Raw genomic sequence first — 20,096 nt, forward strand, 5'->3', positions numbered from 1 at the left:
AACCTCACATAAAACGCGAGTGTGGCCAGAGCCGGGAAGATCTGACAGCAGCCCGAATGGACCAAAAGGCTCCTAAGCTCTGACAAGGCCCCTGAAGGCTCAGTCTTTCCCTCTTCTCCTGTGGGTAGTATTTAAAGTGACCACCAAAGGCTCCTCCTTGGCTCCTGCTGTCCCCAGCAAATGGACCTTCCCTTCTGGCTCAGAGCTGCAGCCCTGTACTTAGGACAGAGGTCAGGCTGTCTCCTATCTAATTCCTCATAAGGAATGCGATGGAAGTGTCCCAGAAGGGACATCTTAGAGACTCAGGCCCAAGTCCTCTCAGTATAGACAGACCAGAGGCAGCATGGGGGCTGGGGCTGGGAAGTGCACCATAGCTTTCTGCTGGGAAGCAGAGCAGTACTGCTGTATCCTAGAGGCTCAGCAGGCCAGGCTCCCACCCTGCCCACAAGTACTCCAGGAAGGAGGAGGAGGAGGAAGAGATGGGTGTTTCTCTCAGATGAATGGTGCTGCTCTGCTGCTTCAGCCCATCACTGGGGATGTTCACTGAGCCTGAAGGGTAGGAGCCAGGCTACCAGCCGACAGGAAAGAGATGTCAGAAGCCACTCCAACACTGCCCCACAGGCTTTACTCCAATCTTGGGAAGACACCTGAGGCTGGTTGTGTCCCCTCCTTTCTTGGCATTCCCAGGGAGTGTCGATGAAGACCAGTTATGACCACAGACTGAGGTCTCTAACCCAATGTATGTTGTAGGTGTAATTATAAGTGCTGGGAAGGCAGACGAGCATCTCTCAGAGCCAAAAGGGACTGCTCAAGGTGCCTACTCCCGGCCTGCCTCAAGCTTGTGGGGACGGGAGAGTTGTCACAGCAGCCACACTATCCTGGCCTCATGATTTCAGAGACTGCCGGACAATGGGGAGGGGGCTCACAAAGCTCACTTGGCCGTACCTTGTTTAGTTCCCTCAGCTTGCTTTTGGCAGCGGCCGCATCTTCGTGCTCAGTGGCCAGCAGTTTCTCCTTCTCCTCCAGCTGGCGCTTCAGAATGGCCACGGGGTCACCCTTCTGAGTGGCCTAGAAATGCCACAGAGTATGTTAACAGAGATGGAACAGACATTTCTGGTGTCCTCCCAGAAATCAGGACTTGACCCCAAAAGCAGCAGAGGTTTGAAGAGGTGAGAGCAAGAACTTCCAGATGGGTAAGTTTCCCCCACTTTCTACCCACCCGTCAGGATGTGCAGGCCCAGTACACCAGAGGCTCAGGAGCAGTTCCCAGGAGCCTGAGGTTTCCCACCAGATTGCTTTGATGGCCCTCGAAGAGGCAGTGGGAATGGACCCTTGGCTACTTACTGCCCACCATCAGGAGGTCCCAGATGCTGACTTAGTGAGGAGCTCCCCACCTCTGGATGCTTAGGGTAGGGGCTACCAAGCCTGGTTGTCAGGAGACCCCCAGCACATCTCTAACTACTAAAGAGGGCCACAAAATTTGCCAAAAAATTTACTAAAATTTCTAGTGGTGGAGTGTACCCTGAAGCACTGGTTGGAGAACAACGGGGAGCAGGCCATCACCAGAAACACTGGAGGCACATCGGAGAGGGATATTCTAGCTCATCCAGGGCTCCCTGCAGGGTCCCAAATGCCAGTCCAAAGCAGCTGGGTTCCTGACTCACGTGTGTTATCCCCACACCAGCATCTTTGTCTAGACAGTGAGCATCTCCTGGTGAGTGCAGGGAGATGACTTACCTTGTGCCAGGTGTCCTGGATGACGCCGGCCTTCTCCGATAGGACCTCGAGGAGCTGCTGGGCCTCGCCCTCACTGAACACCATGCTTCCCAGCGTGGAGACCAGCGTCTTGTAGGGCAGGTAGAGAGGACCGTCGGCCTCGAGAGCCACTGTGCAGTAGGAGAGAAGGAGCAGAAACTCAGACTGACACCGAGATGCGGATGCACAGCAAACCCCATCAGAGGGAGAGAATTTCTAGTCAAGGCTGGGTGGACTCGCACTGCCCTGATTTCCTCACAGGCTGGGTGCAGAGAGCATGACCCAGGACACCTCAGATCTGAGAAACGGACTAGACCAAGGCTCCCTGCACAGCCTCCCAAAGTACCCCAAAACGGGTAAGGGGAAACTCCAAGAATAAAGAAAGGCTGTATCTTCTGTGTGGAGGGAATATCCCTCTGTATTGTCAAAATGAGTATAAGCAGAATTAATTAAGCAAAACATGTTTTCCTACAGGTTTTTTTTTTTTTTTAAACTTCCTTCCCTCTTTATCTGGTAAACCAAGTGGTGCCCTGTATGGTTCAGCAAGGCTCCCACACTACCAGTGAGAAGCCTCTTGCCTGAGGATCCACCACTCACCAGTAACACAAATCCCCTCAGCCTCACCACCCTACAGAGAATGGGAGGAAAAGGACTCTCTTCTCCAAGGCATCCCCAACTTTCTCTGTGGTCCCACTGCTAGGTGCAACTGTTTCAGCCCCCGTAACCCTTCACCCCGCCACCCGTCCCCACCCAGTGACACTCAAGCACACCAGGCTTTAAGAGAGGGAAGGCTATCAGTCCACAGTGGCAGTCTGGAGACTAGAGTCAGTCACCAACAGCCATCACTACTGAAAGTTCCCCAACTTTCTTTTCTCTCACGAGCTCTACCACAGCCTGAATGCAACAGAGGGTGCACCTCTCCTGGCCAGAGCCCATCAGCCACACCTGCAGTTTCTCCTGCTATGGACCAACTCTGCTCTTGGCCACAGACATCTGACAGCTCAGATTCCAGCTACAACAAGGTAAAGAGGTTGCTGCAGGGCCTTCATGCCCACCCCACTGAGATAAGGGTAGAGAACGGGTAAGGATTCCATGGCAACCCTAAATTTTCTAGCTTGTCACAATATTTCAAATTCCTAGTCACAATATTTTCATTACAAGTCAAAGTAAGTTACCTGAATAAAGAGAGTGTGGGGTGTGAGCAAGCTTTTTGCTAGGAACACCTTAATTTTGTCAATTTTTAACCTGGTGAAGCTTGGAAGATTAAAAATAACCAGGTTGATTATGAAGGTCTAGAGACCAACAGGGTATCATCCTCAGCTTGCTTTCTTCCCAGTGAAATATGTATCTCTACCTACCTCTCCAAAAAGAACAAAGCCCAAAGACACTAAGTCAATTCTGACTCTAACAACTTTACAGTGCACAGTAGAACTTCCCCATGGGATCACCAAGGCTGTCATCTTTACGGAAACACTATACAGGGCCGCTATGAGCCAGAATTGACTGGTCAACACATACCTCAGTCTCTACACTTCTGAAGGCCAGGCTTCCGGCTCTCTAACCCTTCCATGAAGAATTCTGCATTCTTTTATTCCATACCATGCCAAAATAGGCAGTCGTGGCACCCGAGAAGAACTCAAATTATATTGCTTTTAAATATTGAGTTTGAGGAACAAAAAAGAAGTCTGATGGGGCAAGATTTGTGGGGTGGATGGGGTAAAGTTTCCTAGGTACACTGTTGTAACTGAAAAAGATTCCTCAATGCAACTTTCTTGCCCTTTTTCAACCAATGCAGTTTTCATTTTTCTTAAAATTTCTCCCTAATAAACTCTGTGATTATGTCCTTTGAGAAAATCCATGAAGATTGTTGTTGTTAAGTACTGTGGAGTTGGTTCCGACTCATAGTGATCCTGTATAGGGTTTCCGAGGCTGTAAATCTTTACGGGAGCAGAAAGCCTCATCCTTCTCCCACGGAACAGCTGGTAGTTTCAAACTGCTGACCTTGAGGTTCGCAGCCCGATTCGTAACCACTACGCTACCAGAGCTCCCACTGGAATTATTGTTTTGGCTGTTAAGTGCCATCGAGTTGGTTCTGACCCATTGCGACCCTATATAGTTTCTAAGGAGCGGCTGGTGAGCTTGAACCAGAGATCTTGCAATTCAAACAGACCTTGCAGTCCAGTGCATTAACTCACAGCGCCACACCAGGACTCCCCAGTGGAATAACCGCCCCACCCTCCCCCCGGCCAAAGTCACTTTCTGAGCTGACCTCCCTGGCCTTGAATTTAACTGATCCAGCAGATCCCCTCAGAAGCCATTGTTTTGATTGGACTTTTCTCTCTGGATTGTATTGATAAATCTAAGACTTGTCCCTGGTTACAAATCATTCCATAAAATCATCTTCTTTAGCTTCGAACTACCTTAAAAGACCGATGGAAAGATCAGCTCTTTGAGCTAACTAATCTTCATGCAACACTGCTGGCACCCATCAAGCTGAAAGCTTGCTGAGGCCAAGATGTTCACTTAAAATTGACAATGCCAAACTCAAATGTGAGATTCAACGTCAGTAGCTATGGCATCAAAGGTAATTCTCTGACCTTCGCCCACCTGCTTCTGACTTCAAGTCAGTTTCATTTGTTGAAGATGATGGTTTTCCCTCCCTTGGCTCATCTTTGAGATCTTCCCATCCTTCCTTAAAATACTTGGTCCATCTAAAAATGCTTTTATATCTGTGGGGTATTCCTGGAACTTCTTACAAAGCTTCAATGATTTGAGTTTTGTTAAAAATTTGATTATTAACTCTGACCACAAAACAGTATCTTTTTCTTTTTCTTTTTTTTTTTTTTTTGCCCCTGCAGGCACCCTAAGGAAACTAAGCCATGTGTATTACTGAGAACTTGTCTGCAGCGATTCACAGATCTCAGAGACATGTTTAAATTTTAAATCCATTGTGTTTGGAATAAACCTGTGCATGAGTGAATTAGACACCTAGTTAAAGTACTTTTCCACTTGGTCTCACATATAATAATTCTTATTGCTGTTGTTAAATGCCATCCAGTCTGCTCTGACTCATGGCAACTTTATATATAACAAAACAAACTGATGCCTTATCCTGCACTGTGCCTTCCGGATTGTTGGTACAAATCCATTAATATATAACACACATATATTACATTAAAGTGCTGTTAAGTTGGTACCAACTCATATCTACCCTGTATAGGGTTTCCAAGGAGTGGCTGAGCCGTGAGTTTGAACTGCTAATCATGTGGTTCAAAGCAATCTTTCAGTCCAGTGGTTATCCTACAGTGCTACACCAGGACTTAAATTAATATATAGAGAGCATTTAACATATAAATAATTTTAATAGCAAACTTATGTACAGTATAGAAAATTCTCAGTACAGCTAAACCAAAAGAGCACACACACCTCTGCAAGTCCACCGTATGAAGAAAGGCTTCTGGCTCTGCAGACATGCACTGATGGCTATCCTCACCCAGAAAGGGGGATCCATTAAAGACACTGCTGGAGTTAGAAGTTGGACCCCTCTCTCCCAAACCCCCTGTCCACTTTCCTTTCCTAACTCAGAAGGGTCCATCCCTGTACTGTGCAATGCTGGTCACAGGTGGCTACTAGGCAATTGGAATGTGGCCAGCGAGAGACTATACACTGGCCTTCAATGACTTGGTATGAAAAAAAGAGAATGTAAAATATATGTAAGCACTCTTCATACTCTGTATATGAGTAATACATGTGGCTTGCCTTGTATTTGAACTCAGATAGGTTCATTTGCAGGCCAGGCACCCCAAACATGCAATCCCACCCCCTAGTGGAGGCCAGTTAGGGCTCGGCTTCTCTGGAGCTCTCCCCTGCCCAGCTCTCCTGGGCCCAGGCACCAGTTCACTGCTGGAAAGGAGACAATGGGAGTACAGCTAAGAATATCTTCACAAATGGGCTTCCCTCCTGGAGCAGGGGGGAGCCGGCCCTGAGACGCTGCCTAGCTACAGAAATAGTTCAGAACACATTCTATGAGAGTGCCATTCCAAAAAACACGTATTAAAGTTTTCTAATGTGTCGGAAGAAGTGCAGCCAGAATACTCCTTTAGAAGCAAGGATGGAGAGATATTGTCTCACGTTCTTAGGACACATTATCAGGAGGGACCAGTCCCTGGAGATTATCATGCCTGGTCAGCAAAGAAGAGGAAACTCTTCAATGAGATACACACAGTGGCTGAAACACTGAGCTCAAACATAGGAGGACTCTGAGGGAAGTGGAGCAGTGTTCTGTCCTGCAGAGGGTAGCTATGAGTCACAAATGACTCCTGACAACAATGTTAATTATGTATTAAAACTTTCTAATGTAACTATAGTAAGTGTAGAAGCTATCTTTTACTACAAAGTAGAAAACACATGTAACACCAGCTATGCATGGCAACGTTTAATACTCTACCCACCCCTCAGTAGCTCTGGTAGCATAGTGGTTACGAATTAGGCTGCGAACCTTAAGGTCAGCAGTTCGAAACTACTAGCTGTTCTGCTGGAGAAAGATGAGGCTTTCTGCTCCCGTTAAGATTTACAGCCTCGGAAACCTTGTACAGGGTCACTATGAGTCGACAATGACTCCACAGCACATAGCAACAACAACAACATCAGTGAAGTCCCCATCCCTCTGGAAGCTTATCCAGTTATTCTTAGAATTATTTTTAAAGAGCCATAACTGGGCAAAACATTTCCCAGTGACTCTTTAAGTAAGAAATGCACCACCTCTATTTTCCCCAAATCAGGGACAACAAAACCAAAAGACAAACAGGAACAGGAACGAGAAGTTCTGGATCCTTGTGAGTTACACTGACTCCGAGTTCAGGATCCTTGCATTGAAGACTGGCCTGAGGAAGAGCCTGTTCTCGGAGCTGACACGCTGACTCCACAACCAGCAAACTCTCACCAAGAGGCACACCCTGCGTGTCTTCCATGGGCAAATCCCCCAGGACTCCAGTAATCATTGCTACCGTGAACTCGTAAGGCACTAAAATAGACTTGTCAAAGACTCAACATTTAATCTGTTAAACCACAAACTTCAGAAAGGCCACTATGCAATCAGCTTACTAAGGGTTCCTCCTTGCTGTGTCAGACCTGGTGGGTTTGAGAGAACAGGATAGATCAGGGGAGGAGTGAGGAGGAAGGGGAGCAAAGAGTGAGATGGCAGGGTCCCCACTGCTCTGGTGGGGAACACATGGACTAATCCAGGATCCTCTCATGGGGACCAGGCACTGTACAGGCAGAACAGCACAGCCCTGTGGTCAGGGTAGCTTCTGGTAACCTAGTGACCTTGGACACGTAACTTCACAGGGAAATCTGGGCTAGTACTTCTGGAACTACAATTTTTCAAGGAAAATGTTGGGAAACAGGAATCTGTGTGTGACCTCTTGATGTTTAATTCTAACAAGAAATTCTGTAAGAAATAAACAAATTGACAGTGGGCTGAAGGAACACACTGGCGTAAGCAAGCAGGGCTGGCTGGTAGACTACTTCTACCCTTGGTCGCCATGGCTGTGGTGGAAGTGAGGCCCCTGTAGCCATACTGCCTTGGCTCCAGTTCTAGTTCCATCCTTCCTGCTAATAATGCCCTTTGGCAAGGTACTTAACCTCTCTTTGCCTTAGATACCTCATCTGTAAAATGGGGTGACAAGAGGTCCTCTCTCATGGCTTTGATGTAAGGATTAGATTGCAATGTGCTTTTTGACAGTGCCTTCAAAATACATCAATGAGGCTCCAAAGCCCAAGTCACGAAGTCTAAGAGTCATGGGGCCCAGTCAATATGGACTCTGAACCTTCCCTAAATTCACAGAGCTCTGAGGAGGCTGGGACAATCGAAGCAACAGTATTCTTCCCCCATTTCCCAATAAAGGAAGAGTAAATACACACAGGAAAGGCTCAGATCTAGCCCCTCTGTGAGACATGGGACAGGGTGCCTGGAGTGTGACCCTCGGGCCCGTGTTGCAAATCAGAAGCACCTTGGCAGCTTTACTGAGAAGGGTAAGCAGTTCCAGATGCTGCAGGAGCCCCCTGCCTCCCAGGACTCCAACCAAGAAGCAGGTGGTGGCTCATATACTGTAAAGAACACTCAAGTTTCAATTTTACTCCCTCTTGCAACCACATTGAAATAACTGCCTAAAATAAAATAAAACACAAAGACGCATTCAGGAATCTCACTTTCTCTAAAGGACAATCATGTGGAGGGAACTGTCTTACTTGAAGAAGGATTGGGATCCCCAGTGACCAGACAGGGAAGATCTCAGGACCAGGACCACTTCCTCAGCTGTCCCTGCAGTGCCCAGGCACTGGAGTGCTGAATACTCAGCCCAGGCTTCCCGAACCACACAGGGGCCTCCAGGTATTCCAGGAATGGCCTCCCAAGCACCCGACAACAGCTGATGGCTAATGAGAGAGATTATCACCTATGGTGTACCCCACAGTCTTGCAATACTTGGCCTGGGTAGGTATGTGAGAGGCCCTGAGGGAGAGTGAGGAGACACAGGGCACATGCCTTAATGTAACAGGGCAGCTTGAGAACACCAGGGGAGTGTGTGTGTCACTCCTGAAGCAACTACCTGAGGGGAGGCTTTTATGACAGGGGTGCTTAAGACAACTACTTGAGCCAGGCACTGCTGGGTGAGGTGGGGGTGGGGAGCATTCTGGAAGGGGAGCAGCACAGGGAAGGCTGGCTGGATTGTGGGAGAAGGTGAGGCTGGAGCAGGTCAAAGTCTTCGCAGGCCCAGGAGTTGGATATTATCCTGCTGGCAGAGCACAACGCAGAATCCAGGCTTTCCATTTCGGAAGATTTATCTCAGTTTTCCCAGAGAGACTAGGCTGGCTAACCAGAAGAAACTGAGGCCACAGGCAAAGCAGCCACGCCAAGAGTATTTAGGAAGCTGGCTGGTGCTGGCCCAGGGACTCTGATGGTGAAACCTGACTACTAGGGGACGGGCAGAAAATCTTAATGGTAAAACACCTCACACTCTGCCAGGCTGAGGGCGCTGCCTCTAGACACTGCCTGCGACCACCTCTACAACACAGGTTGGAATCCTGCATGGCTCCCCACACACAGTCTACTGACCCTGGCTGGTCAAGTCCACGTTCCCCAGGATCGGAGCCAAGGACTTTCTTACAAAGGCAAAGGGCCAAGGACCCAGGAAGGGGCTTCTCTGTAGCATCTTGAATCCCAGCACTACCCAAAGGTAGTCTAAGTCTACTGCCTAACTCAGAGTAGACAAACTCCTTCCTGATGGCTTCATGGCCAGAAGGTGCCGCCCTCAGTCAGAGAGGTAGCTTTTTTCATATTTTTGTTCTACCCTTCCTCCCAATTTCAACAAAAACAATTTTATAGGTGGTGGAAAAATAACACACTGCTTAAGAAAGACACTCTCTGGGGCTCACCTGGCAAGAAGCTTCTTTGGACTTCTGCAAGCACACTAGCTCATTTTATATGACAACCAAGATTCTACATAATACCAGGTGAAAAAATCAGAATCCCAGCAGAGAACAAACAAGATGGCAGATCGGGTGGAAGTGCAGTAAAGGAGCTCTGCCAACAACAACACAGAATACCCGACCAAGCAGGTTCAAGGGATGGTCCCAGAACTCTGAACCACATATAAAGGAATATTTAGAAGGTCGGAAGGCTTACAGCTGGGGAATTTGTGACAGAGGCAAGAAATCCGTTGCTTTCTAATTCAAGATGCTCAGCTGCTAGCGAAGCCGCCATCTTGGGTGAGACCAAGCAGGAGAAGGATCGGAGCGGCCACCGACGCCTGGCAGAACCGCAGACATAAAGGTGTGGATATTCTTCTCTTTTGGTAGCTATTCATTGGTCCCTGCTGTCTGCGCACCTCCATTCGGGTGACGATAGGGGTGCCTGAGCTAGTGGACACCCCAGCCCCAGTAGAGGGGTTCTACTACGCATGCACACAGATCTCCTTGAAATTTAAAGAGACAGTTTTCAATTAAAACCAAACGGTCACAGCTGGCCCTGAACTGTTTACAACTACAAAAAAGGCCTTAATGAGGATTGTGGAGCCAGACAAGCAGACAAAAAAGGAAATAGGCTGAAAATTAAATCCTAAATTATGTCAAAACAACCAACAGTGGCAGCTTGAAGTTTCTCAAGAAGAAGAGTGAAAAGGGAAGCCCATTTCCTGATCATATCTACCTGGAGGCAATCTGAAAGCATAAAAAATACCAAAATACATACCCATCTGAGTATTAAGGCCACAGATTAACCCCTGAATATGCCCCAAAACACAGAAGCAGATGACCATATCTGCACATGTTCAGAAACGAGATAAAGTGACTGAGGCAAATGAGCTGGAAGGAGACCTACACTCCATACTGGAAGATGGGCAGGCTTTGGAAATGCCTGAGAAGAAATTCAGAAAAATGATTATAAAATGTATCAATACACTATAAAATGGAGTTAACAAAAATAATGAAGAAGTCAGGAAGGCGCTACAGGAACAATCAAATAAGATAGATACAGCATTGGAAATAATTCAAAACCTATAGTAAGAAGTCCAAATGATTAATAATAGAATATCAGAAATGGACAATACACTGAAAGTGCAAAGGAGTAGAATTGAAGAGATAGAAGCCAGAACTAGTGAGCTAGAAGATAAATCTTTTGGCAACTCAGTGAATGCTCAGGAGGCCTCGAGTCAGGCTTGTCTGCCTTAGAACACCTGACCAAAGAGGAACTCCGTTTTAGTACAATGAGGTGTTTTAGTACAGTAAGAGTTTTTGTTTCTTTTCCATTTATATTAATATGCTACAGGAAAAAACAAAACCAACAACAACCTGGAAAATACAGAAAGATGAAAGAAGACAGTAAATTCACCCAGAACCATATATAAGCTTGCTTGTGTGTTTGACAACGTGATGATCATTTGTGTCCTAAAACCCCATTTCTCTGGAAGCACTTGCTACCTCAGCAGGGCTCCCTGGGCTTCAGTGCTGGCCTAGGGGAGCCGAGCTGTGTATGCTACCGCAATCCAAAGTCCATCTGCCCAGGGTGCCCAACACTCTTTTAATGAGCAGAGAGCCTACAAGTCCTCAGTTAGCAGCAGTAGGTGACCAGGGCTTTGCATCCTCAGAATCCTCCCAGGACATAGAGCTGCGTGAGAAAATGGGATTCCTGCAACCTGGCTCTAGGCCACACTCAGAAGCACAAAATGAGCCAAGCTCCAGTTAAAGCACATCATTCTGCTCACACTAAGTGTGGAGTTTCCTTATCAGGAGGACCAGTCCCTGGAGAAGCACATCATGTTTGGCAAAGTAGAAAGCCAATGAGAAAGAAGAAGACGCTCAATGAGCTAGATTAACACAGTTGCTGCAGCGATAGGCTCAAACATAGAAAGATTGTGAGGATGGCACAGGATTAGGCAGTGTTTTATTCTGTAGTGCACGTTGTTGTTAAGTTCCATCGAGTCAGTTCCGACTCACAGCGACCCTGTGTATGGTTTCCGAGGAGCAGCTAGTGAGTTTGAATCACCGACCTTGAAGTTCAAACTGACCTTGAGGTCGAGTGCATGTGCTATGATTCGGAACCAACTCGACAGCATCTAACAACAACTTCAAAAGTTCAGTCTGGTTTCTTCTAGGCCACAGACCCATGCTATACTATGAGCATTCCATTCCATGGCTGGGATGGAATGGCTCTCCTCAGCGTTTAGAAGACGCTGGTTATGACATTATCAATGCAGCTTAAGCCTGCAGGCGGAAAACAAAGCGAGGGGGTGGTAGGTAAGTGGCAAAGATTATGCAACAAACACCAAATTAGGCAAAACAGATTTTTAACAAACCGCCGCTCCATGCAAATGCTTCCTGTGCAAGTGTGCTGCATTCCTAAATACACAGCAGCTCGACCTTAGAAAAGACTTCTCTCCTCTAAGATTCCAGGAATGTCCCGTTCCAAACCCTTAGAGAAGAACTGGCATCTTTTGTTTCATAAGCATATTGCCTTTTCCTTATTCCCAAAGGAGCTCTGGTAGCGTAGTGGTTACAAATCAGGCTGCTAACCTCAAGGTTGGCAGTTTGAAACTACCAGCGGTTCCATGGGAGTAAGATGAGGCTTTCTGCTCCCGTAAAGATCTGCAGCCTCGGAAACCCTGTGCAGGGTGCAGGGTCACTATGAGTCGGGAACAGACTCCACAGTACTTAACCCCACCACCACCACCTGGGTTAGTTAAGCTCCCACTTGAAACTGAAACAATATCCATACATCATAGTATAATCGAGTGGACAGAGGCAAGTCAGGAGTGCTAGGAGGAGGGTAAATATGGAAAGTTTTCGGAGAGCAGTGAGCATTGTCTTTCTAAATTAAAACTGCATCTACATTTTGACTTAGTAATTATTTATCTAGGAATCTCTTCTATAGACAGCCACACAGCTATACACATGCAGCACTGTGGTAATCATTATAGTAGCAGAAAGGCTACTCACAGTTTTAATGTCACTTAAATACATTATGACATCTTTATGCTAAGGAATATATATTATGCAGCTGAGCAAGACAGTGCTGTAGTACTGAAATGGGAAGGTGTCCCTATTACACTACTCGGCTAAGTGAAGAAAAGGACCTCTGGAGTTGTGTATGCCACAGGATCCCATTTGTGCATGTCGGCATGAAGAGTGGATCACTGCCGGGGGGCTCACTTTGGGAAACAGACATTGTGTTGTAGTGAAGTGTTGTTCAGTTGGTTCCGACTCATAGCGACCTTGTATAGGGTTTCCAAGGAGCAGCTGGTGGATTCAGTGCTGATCCTGCAGTACCATTTGCAATTCTCAGCTCCCATATGCTTGTTGTTAAGTACCATTGAGTCAGTTCCGACTCATAGCGACCCTATATAGGGTTTCTAAAGAGCAGCTGGTGAGTTTGAACCACTGACCTTGTGGCTCAAACCAACCTAAGCAGTCCAGTGCACTGGTTAAAAACTGTCTGTGAGCACCTTTTAAAAAATATAAAGCTCAAAAAAAAGCAAGAATTGGAAGACAAGTTGTTGTTGTTATGTACTGTGGAGTCGGTTCCGACTCATAGTGACCCTGTACAGGGTTTCCGAGACTGTAAATCTTTACGGGAGCAGAAAGCCTCATCTTTCTCCTGCGGAACAGCTGGTAGTTTCAAACTGCTGACCGTGAGATTATCAACCCAATTCATAACAGTTCAGTCAAAAACAGTTATAAAGTAGTGAAACATGTCTCAGGGCCCCGGCTCATTCTCGAAGAATCTGATCAGAACTTTCAGAACTGCTCAAACACAGGCCTGCAGAAGAAGCGTGTCCCATCTCCAGCTTCATAGTAACAGGTTTCTCTCTAGGGCACCTGTCACCAGGTGCTCTGCTGGCTCTGAAGTCCATCCTGATGTGGGCACCTGGAGCCTCACTCTCTAATGTAGTCCACTTCTAGTCTGTCACATGGCATAAGCAATGCACACCACCTCCATGAAGTCACTCCTAAGACTGCATTTGCAGCACAGAGGGCACACTAAGGACTACTCTCTCAGGACAGGGCCGAAGGAACAAGCTTTCTACATGAGGTCTCTGCTCATTTTCACAGGGCCACCTGCAAAGCATCTCAAGAGACCACCATCCTCTCGAACTACTCATGTTTTGAGTAGCACTATTCAACACAACTTTCTGTGCCGATGGAAATGTTCTAACAGGAGCCACTAGTCACGTGTGGTTCCTGAGTCCTTGAAATGAGATGAACACAACTTGTGCAAGGAATAGTACACTTCATTTAATTTAAATAAATTTAAATGTTCACTTAAATAGCCTTAGGTGACCAGCAGTTCTCATACTGGATCACACAACACAAGTCTTGAAACCTAATGCTCCGATGCCCACTGTGAAAATCTTAAGGTTCCTGAAACCCTTCCTCCTCCAAATCAAGGTCTGCTCTACTGGTGGGAGGAACACCCTTGCTGGATAACACCCAATCTGCTCTATCCTACTGATCCAGAACCCTCTCTCTTGTTTCTCCTTTCCCTTTTCCACCAAAGCTACTCACACCTCCAGGCCCTGGGCTCCAGCTAGTTACATGACCTCTAGACACCGGCGATGGCCCAGACACGGTCAGCTATTCTGGTGTTCTGCTTAAGGACCCCTGAGGCTGGGTACATAGTCCAAAACAGCCAGGGATGGACAGGCCCTGGGGGACAGAGAGAAGCTTGGCCTGGCTGACACACAGAAATTAGGACTGACAATAACTGGTCCAATAAAAGGAAAGATGGAAAATGAGGCCTGGCTACCAAAAGACAACATAGCGCCTTCTCATTTTCACCTCGTCACAGCTACCAGTGATACCTATTTACTTGCTCTGGTCTCTACACTCCATGTCCACAACTTGCTCTGGTCTCTACACTCCATGTCCTTGAGTCCAAGGCAGTGTAAGCCGGCAGGTTACAGACTCCTGCTCCATGCCCGAGGACTGAAACAGTTGGAGGAAATGCTGGAGGAAGCCAGTGTGCTCTGGGGTGGAGACACGTCTTTGGTGATAAAGTGGCTGACAACCTGAACACATGCCTAACTCTGGACTGGGTCTTCCACAGCAAGCCCTGCTCAGCCCATCCTGATTTCATATGTGCAATTGGGAGCACACATACTAACGTAAACCTTCAAACTACAGAATTTCACACCTCAATTTAGTATGAGGGAGTTTGTGGGGAAAAAACCATTATCTGTTAAGTATATATTTCCCACAAACTTTTAAGAAACCCCCTCGAATGTACATTTGGGAGCAAACTTCATGCAACCCACAAAGGGCCAGGGTCCTTTACAAGCAGAACTGCTCAGAGCTCAGAGTCACCATGACACCCTTCCAGTCCCTCCTGCCCCAATGCCACCTTGGTAGTACCCACGCTATCAGCATCTGGAGGTCACAAGAAGCAAGAAGTCAAGAAAAGTCCCTAGAGCCCAGCTGGCTAGTTTGAGTGGTGGGGAACAGGCCAGCTGGGAGACAGACAAGGCAAACCCCCTGAACAGCTTCGCTGAGAACAGCCTGGTGGAGGACAGCATGGCCCAAGAAAGTAGGGAGCTACACCATGCTGACCTCATGGCCCCAGGCATCAAAGACCCAAGCTAACTTGAATATTATTAGGTACACCCAGAACAGACCTCAGGAAAGTACACCATGTGATTATTAAAAAACATCTCAGGAACACGCACTTGTCTGTGCTTTGACAAAGGTCACACGGGGGCGGGCTTTTGGATTCTGTATGGGACACACAATGGAAGAACATCAGGCTTTAATCTTGATCGCCATCTGGACTTGCATGAATATTGTCACTGACTGTATCCCAATGGCCCCACGTCCCAACAGCCAGTACCCTCCCAGCATCTAGGGAGCACATGACTTGTGTTTTGTTGTTTGTAAGCGCCGTTGAGTTGATTTTGACCCATAGCGACCATGTATAAGGTTTCCGAGGAGCAGCTGGTGAGCCTGAAGTTCGACCCTGCAGTTCAAAGGGCTTTGCAATCTGGTGCATTAACCGACAGCACCACACCAAGACTCCTTTTTCACCCCAACATCCTGGCTTACCATATCCCACACATCCCTACTCTAACCTTGCTGCGGGAGGCTCCATCGCAGGGAGCTTTCAACACAGGCACTGTTCCCCAACAAGAAGCTCCACCAATGAGCACAGCATGTCCACCACATGAAGACGATGTGGGTAAACACAGAGCCTTACCAATGCCCACAACCATTTCTCTGAATGTTTGCACTGGGCAGTGGGGAGAGAGGGTCCACAGGCCAGACTATGCGCCAAACCTGAGTCTGTCCCCTGTGGCTTTTGCTCTCTGGGTTCGTCTCTGAATTTTACCTCAGAAACACTGAGATGAATCCACAGCAGAGGTCTGACATAATGTGAACACAGGAAAAGGCTGGCATTTTCACCTTTGCCTGCCCTCCGGGCTTTTTTCTGGTATTGTTCTAACTAATATCTGGAATTAAGGAGGGTTCGTTATTGCTTTTTTTTTTTAATGGTGAAAAGAATATTTAAGATAATTTCACAGATTCAACTTTACGTCCTTAAAATAATTTTTAAAAGTCATAAATAAGAAGCTATTAATATAAAATGATCTACTTGGATAGATAGCTCATTGGCATCCCTGCCAATGTAGACCATGACACAAAACATCACTGAGGCAACAGGTGTTTCCCCAAAAGAAGGTGCTGGCATGTCCTCAGAGCCAGAACTTTCTTCAGGGTTGTTTTTTAACTGTAATGATAAAATACTACTACACTGAAGGGAAAAAATGTTGCAGAAAACAACAGAAGCTCTCCTTTTGGTGTAGTGGCATCTACTGGTATAGACTACTTTTCTTACTATAGTTACCTAACATCTTTGTCTTACACTGCTCTCCTGGCATCGAAATAATTTAGTATGCCTCATTTTCAACTAAAAATCACATCATGGATATTTCTTTCCACAGGCCATGTATTCCCACATTTCTTTTAACTAAAAACCACACCATAGGGTGTACTATCTTTACCATCATCACTGTGAGACGTGGCATGAGGCCTGGAGGGTTCCGAATCCAACACCATGGCCTGAGGCGGGTAGCCTGAAGGTTGCTGCCAAAAATTTTAAACACCAACAAAAAGCATAAGCAGCTTTACACATAGACCTGGCTTCCATAGTTTGCATTATTTCCTCAGATGAGAGCCCCAAGAGAAGAAAACCCTGTAAGGAGCTTGCCCGCCATACACTGTCAGTCAATGAAGGCTTATGTACTGCTAGGATGCTGAACAGGTCTCAGCAGAGCTTCCAGACTATGAGAGACCAGGAAGAAAGTCCTGACAATCAACTTCTGAAAATCAGCTAATGAAAACCCTATGGAACACAACAGTCGGATTCCCCAACCAACCAGTAGGATGGCAGAGGATTGGGCAGTTTTGTTCTGTTGTGCAGCAAGCTACCATGTTAGCTAACAAATAAATGTCTTCATAGATTTTACTATACTGCTTTTCAAAAGGATCATCCAATTTATACCATTATTATTTTTTAAACCATATCCATGTTTATAGCAATAACCTAAAATTAAGCTTGTTTGTTCTAATGTGAATCTTCTAACGTTTTTACATACGTAATCTACATCCTCCCATCTCAAGTGTGGTCTGTGGTGCAGCAGCACCAGCATCTCCTAGGATGTGGTTACACACGCAGCATCTCAGTCCTGCCTCAGACTTGCAGAATTAGAACTTACATTTTAACGAGACCCCAGGGGCCTTTACACATTGACTACAGGAGAGCAAGGCTGACATGGTAACAGCAAATTCAGCAAGATTAAAGAATAATCCACGTGTCCAGATGTTTCATTCACTCTCAAGAATAAAAAAGTTAGCTTTTGAGGTTGTCATCTCAGCTGCCAACTGTTCCCCCATGCATTTGTGTTATAATTTCAGTCCTATTCTCAAAGTACCATGGCGGCTGCAGTGTCATGAGCGCCTGCCCTTTGCCATCCATGCTGGTTGGTGGGTGGTGGTTATGTGACATTGAGTCAGTTCTGACTCATAGTGACCCTGTATCGGGTTTCTGTGGCTATAATTCTTTTACAGGAGCAGAAAGCCTCCTTTTTCTCCCGAGGAGCAACTGGCAAATTAGAAGTAGGGCTCCATGCTAACCGATAGGAATTCCTGCTGTCTTTCGGCTGCTCTATGCTTTGATTTTCTTCTGAGTTAAATTTAATTAGTTCAAAGGTTAAATATCCAGAGAGATGAGTGCTTTGGGATCTAAACTGACTTTCCCAAATCCTGAACCTGATCATTGTTGCCCAAGAGCCTTCACAGTCTTGTTTTCCCTAGTGAAATATGATGCTTCCCCTGCTTGAGTTCTTGGTGTGACAGATCCTATTTCAGGACCATTCTATTCCCCGGACTTGGCTAGCCTCAACCCCATACCCTACTTGTAATCACAAAGGTTTGGAAATATGTTCACACACCAGACAGGACTGGTCTTCTCAAAGCCACTAAAAAGTTAAAAAATCCAGTATTCTTTCTTATTTTTTACTCCAAATGGAATAGAAATTCTGGCTACAATAAAGGTCAACCAGTAAATTAATTTGGGGATAGCATTCATTTTATATATATTTAATCTTCTTACCCCAGAACATGACAGTTCTTTGTTTAAATTTCCTTTAATATTACCCCTAGCTGTTGTTGTGTAGGCTCACACAAAACTCCTAACAACATTCTTTATTACCTACAGACTAGGACAACTTTGCCTCTCTTCCCAATATTAAAATAACATTTTTGGTTCATAGCTCATTTCAGACTCCTGTAACTACTGTGGCAGAACCAGAAACATGCAGCCCTTATTTGCATTAGTGTCTCTAGACAGTTCCCTTGTTCCTTAGTCAAAGAAAACATCACCTTCAAGAAAAGACAGTTTGCCCTTCCCCTCCAGCCTTTGGGAGGGCCTGAGAAGTCAATCTCTCAGGTGGGACCCAGAGGGACCCCAGCAGAAGCCCTCAGCCACTCAAGAGCTCAGTCCCTCACTCACGGGACAGAGGAATGGCAGAGAAAAACGGCTCCTCAGAAGCTGGGAGAGGAAGAAACCTGAGAAAAGGTAATGCAGCTTCTCAAAGTGGCAAGACAGGGAAACCAGGAAAAACAGAGAGCCCAGTGTTGCCCAGCACAGATCCAGGTATTTCAGACTCTCAGACACACACCTGACAAGACAAATACAGTTAACTTTCCAGCTCAACAAATGGCTATTCAAAGATTCAGACGGAAAACACAAGAAAATACACAAACAAAAAATTCCATTGTATCAAAATTAGTGAAGGAAATGAATCATGAACTCCCTGGCCTAAATTCTATAGTACCACACACTAAAAGGTACCAAGAATGCTCTCTCTCTCAGCCAAGAGAAGGGGAGAAAAACTGGGGAAAGGAGCATATTGAGAAAGGTCATTTCTCTTTGAAAACATGATCTTACCACACACATAAGGAGCTCTGGTAGCGCAGTGGTTAAGAATCGGGCTGCTAACCTCAGGGTCAGCAGTTCGAAACTACCAGCTGTTCCGCGGGAGAAAGATGAGGCTTTCTGCTCCAGTAAAGATTTACAGCATTGGAAACCATATACCGGGTTGCTATGAGTCGGAACGACTCCACGGCTCATAACAACCACCACCACACATAAGGTGGTTTTCAAAAAAATCATGGAAAAATTCTATTATTTTTCAATTGCATTTCCCCACAAATTTTTGGAGGCTCCCTTACATAAATGGGTAAACTATGGTTATGAATTGGGCTGCGAACCGCAAGGTCAGCAGTTATAAACTACCAGCTGTTCTGTGGGAGAAAGATGAGGCTTTCTGCTCCCGTAAAGATTTACAGCCTCGGTCACCCTGTACAGGGTCGCTATGAGTCAGAACCGACTCCACGGCACATAACCACCACCACTTCTCCTTATACTCAAACTTTTCCCCATTTTCACTTTGCAGTCCTTCTGGAGAAAGAGTACTTCCTGGTCCCTGACTCAGGTTCAGTCACATGACTTGTTCTAGCTGATGGAGTGCTGGCACACTTGGCATGTCCTTTCATAATTCTGAGGTAAGCATGAAAAGGGTCACTGACCTAGAGTCAACGAAGTCTCACCTGGGTCCCAGAATGATTACATGTGATCAGACTTGAAACTCGACACTGCAGCAAGGAGGTTACCCATTAAACTACAGCTTGTAGTAGAGGTGTACCACCGAGACAACCCAGGCCAGCCAACCTCCAGCCAATCCAAAAAAGCATAAGGAAGAATAAATGGCTGTTGCTGTAAAAAATCACTAAAATTGGGGCTGTGTTGGGCAACTTTGCTGTGACAACAGCTAACCAATACAAATGGCATCCCCCAAGGGAAAGATGGCATTTCCCTCCAAGTTTCAAAGAAAGCAGAGTAACTCACCAGGTTGACTTTTCTTCTTTGACTTCTTCTTGGAAGGAGCCTCTTGTTTTGGTGTCCCCTGGCTCTGGATCATATCTGAATTTTTGTCTTGGGTAGGAGCTGACTCGGCCTTTTTGCCTTGACTGGAAGCTGTATCCCCCTTTTTGCCCTGGCTGGGGGACCCTTCTCCTTTTTTGCTTTGGTTCGGGGTTCCCTCTGCCTTTTTGCCTTGATTTTTGGCTCCATCAGCTTTTTTCCCTTGGTTCACAACACTCTCTGTCTTCGTGCTCTGATTGGCAACTGAATCAGTCTTCTTGCCCTGGTTCTGGCCCCCCTCAGCTTTTTTGCCCTGGTTCTGGCCCCCCTCAGCTTTTTTACCCTGGTTCTGGCCCCCCTCAGCTTTTTTGCCCTG

At 46.3% G+C, this 20,096-nt stretch overlaps 1 protein-coding gene across 1 annotated transcript in view; it reads right to left on the minus strand.

Moving 5' to 3' along the window:
• RRBP1 (ribosome binding protein 1) overlaps positions 1 to 20,096 on the minus strand; it is a 42,520-nt gene that overhangs the window by 20,138 nt on the left and 2,286 nt on the right. The window contains exons 2-5 of the mRNA XM_006860630.1: positions 19,706 to 19,808; positions 16,147 to 16,148; positions 1,738 to 1,875; positions 946 to 1,068 (exon numbers count right to left, since the gene is read on the minus strand). Coding sequence (XP_006860692.1) covers positions 946 to 1,068; positions 1,738 to 1,875; positions 16,147 to 16,148; positions 19,706 to 19,808 — 366 coding nt within the window. The remainder of the gene's footprint in view (positions 1 to 945; positions 1,069 to 1,737; positions 1,876 to 16,146; positions 16,149 to 19,705; positions 19,809 to 20,096) is intronic.

Source organism: Chrysochloris asiatica, unplaced genomic scaffold (assembly GCF_000296735.1).
Source record: "Chrysochloris asiatica unplaced genomic scaffold, ChrAsi1.0 scaffold00039, whole genome shotgun sequence".
In the NCBI taxonomy this organism is placed as follows: Eukaryota; Metazoa; Chordata; class Mammalia; order Afrosoricida; family Chrysochloridae; genus Chrysochloris; species Chrysochloris asiatica.